The sequence below is a fragment of the Microcaecilia unicolor genome, chromosome 3, assembly GCF_901765095.1.
Source record: "Microcaecilia unicolor chromosome 3, aMicUni1.1, whole genome shotgun sequence".
Lineage (NCBI taxonomy): Eukaryota > Metazoa > Chordata > Amphibia > Gymnophiona > Siphonopidae > Microcaecilia > Microcaecilia unicolor.
In genome coordinates, this window is record NC_044033.1 from 31,386,598 (window position 1) to 31,400,408 (window position 13,811).

Here is a 13,811-nt window from a genome sequence, read left to right on the forward strand (position 1 = left end):
GATTCTCGTTTGTGCATTTTTTGTTGCTACACATGTCACAAGACACACAACATAACCGTGCTATCTTCTTTTTTTTTTTTTATTTTGTCTTTATTAACATCAATACGAGGCAATGCTATACAGTTCCACAGTACCCTATACTCTAACAATAACCAAGACAGTCCAAAGCTTGCCATTAGGAAGAGATATCAAATGCTCGCAGAAATAAAACCGTTTTTAAAATCATCCATAGTTCTTAAGGCTCCAAGGGCTTCTTTTACGAAGCCGTGCTAGCGATTCCCACTCGGCAAATGAGAGGAAGCTCATAGGAATTGAATGGGCTTCGTCTCATTTGCCGCACCTAGAATCTGTAGCGTGGCTTTGTAAAAGAGACCTAAGCTTGGTAGGTAAGGAGTTCCACAGACTTGGTCCTGCGATATTAAAAAAAATCGAGTTCCTGAAGTCTTAAAAGATGGAACATCTAGCATGTTAGAAGATGCTGACCTCAAAGACCGAGAAGGTTGATGTAGATGTAAAACTTACTGAAATCGCTAGAGAGATTTTATCACTTATCACTTTGAATACCAACAATAGAATTGTATATTGCACTCTATACACAATAGTCAGCCAATGTAAAGAAACAAGAGCAGTCATGGGCAGCTCATTCCAGTATTGTGAGGCCAACCAAAAAATTGCACTCTTACAAGTCCACTGAAGCATGGGTGGGACATGGGTGGAGCTCTCACTTACAGACATAACTGTCAGAATGCCATCCATTACATGCGCCCTTGTTACATGAAGGCTGATGTAACTACAGGTGCATGAATGTAAGATGCACTGATAATGGGTTATGCTAGTATTCTGTAATGGAATCTGGACACCTAGATGCACTTCCAGAATAGGCTGTCTCCGAGTGGCCTCAGAGCGCTAAAGTGGAAAGACCCTTTTAGAGAGTTGCCTTCTATGTGTGTTCCATTGAAAAATATATTCTTGTTTCCATGACAAATGTCTTTGTTCATCAACAAAATACTTCAGGTCTTCCACTTTATGTGATTTCTTCACCCAATGGGAGTGCAGCGATGCTGTGTCCCTTTGACCTCCTAATAGGAAAACAATATTCAGTAATCTGATTTTTGACTATACTCGAATATAAACTGAGATGTTTTGACCAAAAAAGGTATCAAAAATTAAATCTCGGTTTATATTCGGGCCTACCCTCCTTCCCCCGTGTCATCCTGCATTCCTCCTATTCCCTCCCTTTCCCGAGGTGTGTTGTTATGCCCTGCTCCCCTCCCCCGAACTGGAAATTCCCATTTCCACCCTCTCGCTGTATAGATGAAGCCACACACCCCTCCTGAGCCTACTTTACAGCCAGGACCTCAAGACGTCGCATATTCTTAGGAAACTAGAAGATCGGGCATCCATTCTACAATACACTCGACACAGTGCTATGTTTCAGCAATTGAATGCCTGTGTCAGGAGTCTTTTTGTTCTGTTGAATGCTGTTAGTATGGCTCAAAATGTTGGAAAACAAATAGAGCTGAGCAATGTGAGTTTGTTGAGCGACACAGAAATCTCACCAGCATGGCCCTGGTCAAATGCACAGGTTTTTCTATTGTTTCCATGCATTTGACCAGGGCCATGTTGATGAGAATTCTGTGCCACTCAACGAGCTCACATTGCACAGCTTTATTTGTTTTCCAACATTTTGAGGTATACTCAACAGAACGAAAAGACACCTTATGCAGGCATTCGATTACCGAAACATGGTACCGTGTTGAGTCTACTGTTGAATCTGTTGTGCATTAGTTTGAATAAACCTTCAACGTTGGACCCTTATGGACCCACTTATTTGTTTGGAAGTCTGTGGACCTTTTTCCCTATTCCTCATTTTTGTTGGATTCATTTTCCGTAGGGGATATACCTCCTTTTCTCTGTTTGAGCCAAATGCAGCCGGCCACAGGCTGACCTAACCCTAGATATTCAGTGATGGGCCACGTGCGGCTCCCAGCATTGAATATCAGGGTATGCCCACTATCCTGTCCGAAATTCAGATCAGGGCCTGGTTAACTTGGCACATAGAACTAGGAAAACTGTTTTGTTGAACTAACTTTATGTGCTTATTTAGCTGGTTAGTGGACTGAATGTGATCGCTTACCGGCTAAGTTGACGCTCCGCCCTAACTCCAGCCCAGCCTGCCCCTAACCTAGCCAGTTAGGGGATGGCCAGTTAGCAGTGATATTCAGAGGCACCATTTGGTTAAGTGCAGCTGGATTTGGTGGCCAACTAGCTCAGCAAATGGGGACTCTCCTGCCCAGTTAAATCCTTAAAAATATTACCTCTTCAGTTCAATAACTAGAAAGTTGGCACAGTGACCTTAAGGTCATCTGATTCCAACAATAAAGCTTGCAAACCCTGGGAAAATGAAAGAATGTTGCTTGATAGTCATTTTTTTCTTGAGTTCAGTACCATCTCACAAAGCATGATTCCCTCAGGTTGTGATACTAAAATTTCAAGACCACATCATTCGGTTCTCCAACTCTCTTCGGAATTCTGAGGATGGGATCTGTGTGGTTTTGAAAGAAACTGCTCTTGGATAATTCGTATGTTGGGTGAACAAAAGGTATCACAACCTACAAGGTCTCCAGATTTCTTCATGATCAGTAGATACTAGAGCTCAGCATCTCATAAATCTATGGCAGTAGCAGGATATTGATAAATTATGTTTTTGTAGAATAGTACCATTACACCCCCCCCCCCTCCCCAAGTATTAGGTAAAGTATTCCAGAAAGCCATCTGTATTGTGAGAGTGACTCAACAGAAAAGATACTTGACTGGATCCAGACTTCCTGCACCCTTCGTTTTGGTATGACCCTAGAAATGACACGAATGGTTTGAGGCTGGAACAATATACTTATATTATTTACTTTTCCCTGGTAAATGCTTACTGAACTGTTCTCACGCAACAGTTCATGTGTACATAATGTTTATAGTTTGCAAGAGGAAGGGAGAAAGATGATTTGATGTTTGAGTATATGCTCATTCTGTTTATTATATTATGTTCTGTTTAACTTTGTTATCACTGAAGGTCTGATCCATGGGGCAATAAGGTTGTTTACATCAGAAGGCTGTTTTTTAACTTACTCCTTATTTCCTGTTTACTAATATCTCTTGTTTTCAAAGTTTACAGTGTTAGAGAGGGAAATGCGGTGACATTTATTTCTGGACATGTAAGGTTTAAATATCTCATTTATATTAGAGTTCCTTTTCTAGTTATCGTTATTCTCCATAGTACAAAACAATGTAAGAGCAGCTAGGGGTTTGGCCACTGCTTTAGTATTCATCCACTGCAGTACAGCTGGAGCAGTATAGTTACGTTAATTCTGTACTGTACGTTGTCCGTCTCGTATCGTGGGACCGATGAAGGGTCACTGTAGATCTTCTGGGAGCCAATACAACTCCAGATTCATTTCAAATGGGGAAGAGAACTGTCTCCCAGCTTGGGACTGTCTAATACAGTGTACAGTATGGACAGAGGAATCCTTATTAAGAAAGATGAATCCTAGATTCAGTCACAGTGTATGAAAAATATTACACTTGCAAAGTCCCTTCTAGATTGTAATGTTAATGGCTTCTCTGTGTAAATTGGTCCTAGGGCAAAGCTTCCCAAACTGTGGGTCATGACCCCAAATGGAGTCACAAAACCCACATTTGGGGTCACAACTAGGTGGTGGACTTTGGTCCTGGGGAACTGAGGAACTGAGTTTGATTCCCACTTCAGGCACAGGCAGCTCCTTGTGACTCTGGGCAAGTCACTTAACCCTCCATTGCCCCATGTAAGCCGCATTGAGCCATGAGTGGGAAAGCGCAGGGTACAAATGTCACAAAAATAAAATAGATACTATTGGAGATTCTACATGGAATGTTGCTACTATTGGACATTCTACATGGAATGTTGCTATTCCACTAGCAACATTCCATGTAGAAGGCTGCGCAGGCTTCTGTTTCTGTGAGTCTGACGTCCTGTACGTACATGCAGGACATCAGACTCACAGAAGCAGAAGCCTGCGCGGCCACATTGGTGATCTGCAAGGGCCGACTTCTACATGGAATGTTGCTAGTGGAATAGCAACATTCCATGTAGAATCTCAAATAGTAGCAACAGTGGAGGAGTGGCCTAGTGGTTAGGGTGGTGGACTTTGGTCCTGAGGAACTGAGTTCAATTCCCACTTCAGGCACACTCTGGGCAAGTCACTTAACCCTCCATTGCCCCAAGTAAGCCGCATTGAGCCTGCTATGAGTGGGAAAGCGCGGGGTACAAATGTAACAAAAAAAGATGTATCATTATTCTGAACCTCCAGGGGGGTAACAATTTGGCTGTGATCATGAAGTCATAGCCACAAAAAGATTGGTAAGCGCTGTTCTGGGGTTTCCTTTTCCCCTGATGTTTGTACTTTAGAGGTAATGGATCCATTCTCTCTTCTCTTCTCTCTCTTTCTCGTTAACCTTTCACCTGAATGGCACTATATCCTCCAACTCCAAAAAATGGTTCATAGCACTAGGGTGGCGTACCCATGGATGAGCCCGGGTGGACTAGGGCCCACTCAAAATTTGTACTCCTTTAGTATGCCTGGCGGGGATGTCCTGCCAGCTGAAGACCCCCATCCCCACCAAATGAGCTTACACATTGGGCGGCCAGCGGCAGTGTCCCCGAGCCACTGCTGCCGGCCGCCCTGTGCATGCTCAGTTTTTGCACATACGTGAAACTGAGCATGTGCGAAGGCCAGTGGCTCAGGGGCACTGCTGCTGGCCACCCAAGGTGTGAGTTCGTTCAGCGGGGAGGAGATCTTTGCTAGCAGGACTCGAGGATCCCCGCCAGGTCAGGTATTTCTTATTGTTTGGGAGGGTGCCAGGAGGGGGAGGTGCATAGATGAAATTTGGATATTTCTTTTAATTTGGGGGAAGATTAAGTTTTTGGGCCTACACACTTTGGTCTCAACAGTCTGGCTACACCACTGTCTGGTACAAGAACTGAATTCATATAAAGGCCTTCACTTTCTAGAAAAAAAGTTTTCTGAAAGGCACGAGACGTTTCCAGGACCTGTTCGGACAACCTCTGCCAATCCAAAAATACAAATTACAAAGTGAAGAACTGGAAGCCTCAATCCAGTTTCCAGCTCTTTGTCTTCCATAATTGGGACCAAAGACTACAAGACATATACTACTACTACTACTTAACATTTCTAGAGCGCTACTAGGGTTACGCAGCGCTGTACAGTTTAACAAAGAAGGACAGTCCCTGCTCGAAGGAGCTTACAATCTAAAGGACAAAATGTCAAGTTGGGGCAGTCAAGATTTCCTGAATAGAGGTGTAGTGGTTAGGTGCCGAAGGCGACATTGAAGAGGTGGGCTTTGAGCAAGGCCTTGGGTCTGCATTCATGCTCAAAACCCACCAACATATTGCTGCCTGTCAGATTGGGCATAATGTATTACTAAGTTATATTACCAGTAATATATTACTTTACAAGTAATACATTATTTTTCTCAGTAATCTACCTAGACTAGTAACTGTAACATATTCCTGTTTCCTAATGAAACTAGTGACTGTTTTATATTACTTTTGGAAAGTAACTTACCCAACACTGGTTACTCGTTACTTTTCGATTTATGTAGATTTAGATTTATTATTTTTTTAGCCCACCCTTATCCAGGATTTACATATGTATGTGATATACATCTGCATACGCAAATATTTACATATATAAATCACGAAATAAGGACCTGGGGGGGAGGAGGGAGTGGGCTACCATTAAGACTGGTTATTTAACTGTTAACCCCAAAACACGCACCTACACTACCGCAGGCCATTTTTCAGTGCACCTGAGTAAAAGGGCCCCTTAGACCCTTAAGTAGAAGCCCTTTTTAAAAAAAAAAAATTAGATTGTGAGCCCACCAGGGACAGAGAAAATATCTGTATTTAATGTGTACTGTGCTGCGTATATCTAGTAGCGCTATAGAAACGATTAGTAGTTGTATTAATTTACACATGTATATTGAAAAAATGGTGAAAGCCCACTTTTAGATAGCTGGAATTTACACTTGTAAATCTGCAATATGTGTATACTAGTAAAAAAGGCCCGTTTCTGACACAAATGAAATGGGCGCTAGCAAGGTTTTCCTCGGAGTGTGTATGTTTGACAGTGTATGTGAGAGTGACTGTGTGTGTGAGAGAGACAGTGAATGTGCGAGTGTGTGTGAGAGAGTGAGTCTGGGTGCGAGTGTGTGTGTGAGAGAGAGTGTGTGTGTGTGTGAGAATGAGAGTGTGTGCAAGTGCGTATGTGAGACACAGTGTGAGAGAGAGAGTGTGTTTCACACAGATACAGTGTGTGCGAGAGAGAGAGAGTGTGAGAGAGACAGACTCTCTGTGAGACTGAGTGTATGAGACCAAGAGAGTGTGTGAGTGACTGTGTGACACATAGAGAGTGAATGTGATACAGTGAGAGACAGTGTGTGAGAGAGAGAAAGAAAGACATTGACTGTGAGAGAGAGAGTGTGTGTGTGAGAGAGATACCTCCCCCCGCCTCTCTGGTGTCAGGACCCCCCTCCCTCCTTCTGGTGTCAGCCCCCCCCCTCTCTCTCTGGTGTCTGAACATTACTGTGCAGGACGCTGAGCTCTGGCTGTGCTTCAAGGAATTGACCAATCCTATTTAATAGAATGCACCTCCAACATTCTGACGCCGAGAAACCTCGTGTGGTTGGTCACTTCTGCTTGTGACGAACCCGGAAGTACGTGATGTCAATTCAGGAGATGGATACAGAGAGCAGGAATGCCTCAGCCATGCAGTCAGCTTCAGAATGTTGGAGGTGCATTTTATTATATAGGATGTCAAAGGACAGGGTTTGGACAGGACCAAAATAAACCTATGTATTCCTCTTTTCAGAAGGTCATGCACATCTGTGATCACTGCGATCAATATCAGGATTTACAGCTAATCCCGGGTACATATAGGTTTTGTAAAAGTGCTCATTTTGGGCAGTGCTGTACAGGAAGGATTATGAGAGGTTGCCCCCTTAATCCACCAGTGCTTTTCCTACCCCAAAATTGATTGTGCCGAATAATTGTGGCCTCTGTACTTAAATGGGAGCATTTAGACAAGCAGTTTTCCAAAGTGACATGTACTCATATCTATGTGTTGGCACTTCCATGTCTAGGTTCTGGAATACCAATTTATGACCTGTAAGAGCTGGTACTTAGGATGAAGTTATGAACATGGGCTACCATTCGTGGAAACAAACAGAAGCGGATCCATCAAGGTATGGTATACAACTTTATTCTAAAAAAACGCCCGACACAGGCTGTGTTTCGTCCACTAGGGCTGCGTCACATGATGCCCGTCCACCGGGTGCATGGATTGAGTTAGTTTTTGAGGAACGCGTTATGCTGGGGTTTATTTTTGCTCCGTTGTGAACCTGCTTTCGTTTTCAAGCCCCTGACGCAGCCCTAGTGGGCGAAACACAGCCTGTGCCGGGCGTTTTTTTAGAATAAAGTTGTATACCATACCTTGATTGATCCGCTTCTGTTTGTTTTCACGTTGGATTTTGCGGGTCGTCTGCCTTCTTGTTTTCATGGGCTACCGTTCGACATGTTATTTTACTGTTAACTGGCAAAAACTAATTTGGAAAGCAAAAAATATCAAACTGTAAAAAAAATCACTAAAGCAATTTTTTGCTAGATTGTTAGAGAGAGAGAGGGCTTCAAACAAGAAAATTTTAATCAGAAAGTATTTATCAAATGAAACCTCAACTGTTGGAGAAGATCCACAAGCGTTATCTATCTCCATATGGCTTCCTATGACAGGTTTCAGATATAAACACTCAGTAAAAAAGAGCAATAAAAAATTCCCAACAAAAAACTCTAGGGGAGAAAAGATTGCTCCCAAAAAGCCAAGTGTATCTAGCCTTGAACAAATAATGTCTTAATGGTAGGCCCATGTTGATAACTATTGGCTAAATTCTATAAATGGCACCTTAGAAATCGGTGCCGAAAAAAACACGCAGTTAGCGTGATTCTATAAACTACGCCTAAAGTTGCACATAGTTTATAGAATACGCTCACGCGCCATTCTTGTGACTAAAATGTAGGCGCTCCTATTTAGGTCACCTAAAACCAGGCCTAAATACTTGTGCCTAAGTGTATTCCATAATAGTGCGCATAGTTTTTTGAAACGCCCATGACCCGCCCATTCCATGCCCATGGCCGCGTCCCCATTTCGACTGCACGCATGAGAATTGACATGCACCGCATTATAGAATGCACCTAAAATGTTGTGCGTGCAAATTCTAATTAAAGCCAATTAGTGCTGCTAATTGGTTGTTAAGTACATATATAGAATTTGGGGGAGTGTCTGTTAGACATATTTGTTGCCTAGTTGCTTCTGTTGATGTGTTAGATTGTGATAGTAACATAGTAACATAGTAGATGACGGCAGAAAAAGACCTGCGCAGTCCATCCAGTCTGCCCAACAAGATAACTCATATTTGCTGCTTTTTGTGTATACCCTACTTTGATTTGTACCTGTGCTCTTCAGGGCACAGACCGTATAAGTCTGCCCAGCACTATCCCCGCCTCCCAACCACCTGCCCCTCCTCCCAACCACCGGCTCTAGCACAGACCGTATAAGTCTGCCCAGCACTATCCTCACCTCCCAACCACCAGCCCTGCCTCCCAACCACCGGCTCTGGCACAGACCGTACAAGTCTGCCCAGCACTATCCCCGCCTCCCAACCACCAGCCCCGCCTCCCAACCACCGGCTCTGGCACAGACCATACAAGTCTGCCCAGCACTATCCCCGCCTCCCAACCACCAGCCCCGCCTCCCAACCACCGGCTCTGGCACAGACCGTACAAGTGCCCAGCACTATCCACGCCTCCCAACCACCAGTCCCGCTGCCCACCACCGGCTCTGGCACAGACCGTACAAGTCTGTCCAGCACTATCCCCGCCTCCCAACCACCAGCCCCGCCTCCCGATCTTGACTAAGCTCCTGAGGATCCATTCCTTCGGCACAGGATAATTGTAAAATGGTTGCTCTTGCTGCAATTAACTTGTACATATATATATATTCCTGCAAACATTTTAGAAAGGCTCTTCTTTGGTAGATCTTTTTCTAAACATGTCTTGACTTGAATCTCATTTCCAATTTTCACATTCTGTCTAAAGTGGGGCTGTATGTGTTGTCTCTGTAAAAGATGGCATAACCTACTACTACTACTACTACTACTTAACATTTCTAGAGCGCTACTAGGGTTACGCAGCGCTGTACAATTTAACAAAGAGAGACAGTCCCTGCTCAAAGAGCTTACAATCTAATAGACAAGTGAACGGTCGGTCCGATAGGGGCAGTCAAATTGGGGCAGTCTGGATTCACTGAACGGTAAGGGTTAGGTGCCGAACGCAGCATTGAAGAGGTGGGCTTTAAGCAAAGACTTGAAGACGGGCAGGGAGGGGGCTTGGCGTAAGGGTTCAGGAAGGTTGTTCCAAGCATAGGGTGAGGTGAGGCAGAATGAGCGGAGCCTGGAGTTGGCGGTGGTGGAGAAGGGTACTGAGAGGAGGGATTTATCCTGTGAACGGAGGTTACGGGCGGGAACGTAAGGGGAGATGAGGGTAGAGAGGTAGTGAGGGGCAGCAGACTGAGTGCATTTGTAGGTAAGAAGGAGAAGCTTGAATTGAATGCGGTATCTGATCGGAAGCCAGTGAAGTGACCTGAGGAGAGGGGTGATATGAGTATATCGGTTCTAGCGGAATATGAGACGTGCAGCAGAGTTCTGAACAGACTGAAGGGGGGATAGATGGCTAAGTGGGAGGCCGGTGAGGAGTAAGTTGCAGTAGTCCAGGCGAGAGGTAATGAGAGCGTGGACGAGAGTTCGGGTGGTGTGTTCAGAGAGGAAAGGGCGAATTTTGCTGATGTTAAAGAGGAAGAAGCGACAGGTCTTGGCTATCTGCTGGAAATGCGCAGAGAAGGAGAGAGAGGGAAAGGGAATTACATACTGCCTTTCTGTGGTTTTTCCAACTACATTCAAAGTGGTTTACAGATTATATACAGGTACTTATCCCATTCTAACACCATCTTCTCTAACTCCTCATCCATCTTCTGCTTACTTTTGATTGTATCCAATATCCTGTCATGACTCTGTCATAACAACACTCTGTAAGCCACATTGAGCCTGCAAATAGGTGGGAAAATGTGGGGTACAAATGTAACAATAATAATAATAATACCAGGGGCAATGGAGGGTTAAGTGACTTGCCCACAGTCACAAGGAGCTGCAGTGGGAATTGAACCCAGTTCCCCAGGTTACTGCACTAACCACTCCTCCTCCACTAACTACTCCTCCACTAGCAACAGCCCATGTAGAAGCCTGCCCTTGCAGATCAGCAACGTGGCCGCGCAGGCTTCTGTTTCTGTGAGTCTGACGTCCTGCACGTACGTGCAGGACGTCAGACTCACAGAAACGGAAGCCTGCGCGGCCGAGTTGCTGATCTACAAGGGCAGGCTCCTACATGGAATGTTGCTAGTGGAATAGCAACATTAACATTCCATGTAGAATCTCAAATAGTAGTAACAGAATCTCCAATAGTAGCAACATTCCATGCAGAATCTCAAATAGGGAAAGGGAAATGGGACTTGATATACTGCCTTTCTGAGGTTTTTGCAACTACATTCAAAGCGGTTTACATATATTCGGGTACTTATTTTGTACTAGGGGCAATGGAGGGTTAAGTGAGTTGCCCAGAGTCACAAGGAGCTGCAGTGGGAATTGAACCCAGTTCTCCAGGATCAGAGTCCACTGCACTAACCACTAGGCTCCTCCTCCACTCCAAGCAACCCCTCTTATTAGGAAAGACCCAGAAACAAATGTTGTGCTCCAGAACTTAAGTTTTCACCATAGTCAGAAACTGTGCATAGTCTGGTCAGGTGAAAAGGGCCTAAAAGTGAAATTTATTGAGCTGAAAATACGACACGCCCAATATTCAGAATAGGTTGAGCTCCTAAATTTATGGACCTAAGTTATGTTTCTAAATGCGTACCCTATTTTCAGCCAAACTTGTGAGCCAGAAGTTTTCAGCTGAAAATTCATCTTAATTAGGGGCTTAAAAGTTATGCTCATAAATTTAAGCCTGTTATTCATTTGCTTAGATGTATTAGCCTAGTGCTGAAAATCAGTTCCTAACCTTTTCTCTTCCCTAAATCTGCCTCTGTTTCCACCTAAATTGAGGAGTTCAGTGAAATTTTGTATATAAAGTTATGCCCTCAGCCCTAGTAAATTTTCTAAGAAGCCACTTTTATGAGCATATCTTTCAAAGTTAAGAGCATGAAACTTTTATTGGACCCCCCCCAAATTTGAAGGCTGGGGTATATCCAGAGAACTCTTTTTCCGTCTCTGGTGTTACAAACCCTGCGTACAGAGCAACACATTTCCACTGCAGCTTTTTTTGCTTTGACTGTAACCACAGAAAGGCAGTATATCAAATCCCTTTCCCTTTTTCTTTTCATAGACCCTGCAAGGGATTAAGAAACAGTGAGTGAGAGACCACAGTTCAAAAATTGTCTTGAGGACCACCCGGCCAGTGGGGTTTATCCAGAATGAATATCATTGAAATGTATTTGCCTAGAGATGCAGGTTTCTCTCATGCATATTCATTATGGATATGCTGAAAACCAATCAGATTAGGGGGGTCCTTGTGGACTGAATTCAGAACCATTTCATTATTTATTTATTGCATTTGTATCCCACATTTTCCCACCTCTTTGCCGGCTCAATGTGGCTTACAATACTTCCTGAATGGTGGAATTACATTAGAAGATAGACATTTTGTGTTACAGAGGATCTAGGGTAACATGATAATGGCTTACAATACATCAAGAATGGTGAAAAAGCATTAGAAATTAGACTATTAATGTTACAGAAGAATCTTGGGTAACATGGTAATGATAAAACATGATAGTAATATAGCAAGTAGAAATTGTAGAGCAGTTCTGAATGTATGTGGAGGAATGGTGTGTGTTCACATTTGTTGATCTTTGTGGTATACTTTGTTAAAGAGATGGGTCTTCAGTAGTTTGCGGAAGTTGGTTAGTTCGTAGATCGTTTTAATATTATAATATCTAAGCCCATAAAGTTCTCATGCATCTTTAACAGTATGACTTGAAGAACCCAAAGAAATAAAGGGACCCTTTTACTAAGCCGCAGAGGCGCCTACGTGCACCCTACGCATGCAAATTTGGAACTACCGCCCGGCTACCATGTGGCCCGGGCGGTAATTTCATTTTGTATGCGCGTCCAGCGGGCGCGCTGGAAATTTTCCAGCATTCAGCGCTAACCGGGCAGTAATCGGCATTGTACGTGCGCTGACGATTACCACCCCGGTTAGCGCGTGAGACCTTACCGCTAAGTCAGTGGGTGGCAGTAAGGTCTCAGGCCCAAAATGGACGAGCGCCAATTTTCATTTAGCTGCACGTCCATTTTCATCCCCCCCCCCCCCCAAAAAAGGCCTTTTTTTGCAGGTATTCTAAAAAATGAACCTGCGCGCGTCCAATACACGTGTCTGCACCAATGCAGGCCACTCTTCAGTGCAACTTAGTAAAAGGGACCCCATAATGTACCATTGATCTTGAGTCTTGCTGTAAGTACTGACTGTGATATGCATTTTCCATGCATTCGACAGAATTTTGCAACCATTAAACAGTTATAAGCCTGTATCAAGCACACTACTTCATTGTAACATCCCAGTATACAAAGAAATTCAGCTTTGCAGGACTGCCACATGTAAACATTCCTAAATAAACACTATTCTGTTTTTTATGTTAAGAAAATAATCTTGTCACTTGTTAATTCTCTCTTTTCTTTCACTTTCTGGGCATCAGCTCCTTTTCCTTCAGAGTTGCTGTTTTATTCAGCTGCTTGACGCAAATTCCACCATCTCCAAGAACGTAGCTTGGCATAGCCCTTTGTGCAGCTGAAAGAAATTTTTCTAAATGGCACCGTTTTCATTTCTTTCAGGACCGCCTCTTCTTCGTCATGGAGTATGTCAATGGAGGGGATCTAATGTTTCAGATCCAGCGCTCACGTAAATTTGATGAACCTCGGTCCCGATTCTATGCAGCAGAGGTCACGTCAGCTCTTATGTTCCTCCACCAACATGGCGTCATCTACAGGTACTTTCTGAATGAGGAGGGAAGAGAAACCTTGGGCCTTAAATCTAGATTTGGCTTAAATTCTCCTAGTCTCTTAGCAACTCAATTTACATTGCTTGTTTGGTTCAATTTGCTTACATAGAACTGTGTTGGCTGTTTATCCTTCGCAATGTTAACATGTGACTAGCCACTGCCAGGGTCTCCAGCTGTGTGTGCCAGTTTGGAATTACAGCCCGACTAAAGCGTTTTTTGAGATCTGCCTGGCACATAGTGACCCAGAAGTGACCCTGCAGATCAGTGCAATCTCTTCACTTCTCTCTCTGACGGAGTTTTTCTCTCCTTTCAAACTCCCTTGCTGTTTCCTGAGGCTGTTTGTCCTTGGATGTCTCCAGTTTGATACAGTCAGGGGACAGCAGTTGAGAGGCTGTGGAGTTTGTGCCCTCTGCTGTGGCTGGGAATCTGCTTTTCCCCCCTATTCCCCCCCACCACCAAAAAAAAAAAAAAGGAACTTGCACTGTGATCTGCTGAAAGATTTTTAAGCTTTTGATGACTGCTGGTACTTTCTTGGAGAACTGAAATTCATTTGGAATTTTCAAACCTGTGCTAGAATCACCTGGTGCCGTACATAAAGGAAGA

The 13,811-nt window shown here is 43.8% G+C and overlaps 1 protein-coding gene across 1 annotated transcript in view; it reads left to right on the forward strand.

Moving 5' to 3' along the window:
• Window positions 1-13,811, forward strand: part of PRKCE (protein kinase C epsilon) — a 915,268-nt gene that overhangs the window by 726,193 nt on the left and 175,264 nt on the right. The window contains exon 11 of the mRNA XM_030195809.1: window positions 13,042-13,196. Coding sequence (XP_030051669.1) covers window positions 13,042-13,196 — 155 coding nt within the window. The remainder of the gene's footprint in view (window positions 1-13,041; window positions 13,197-13,811) is intronic.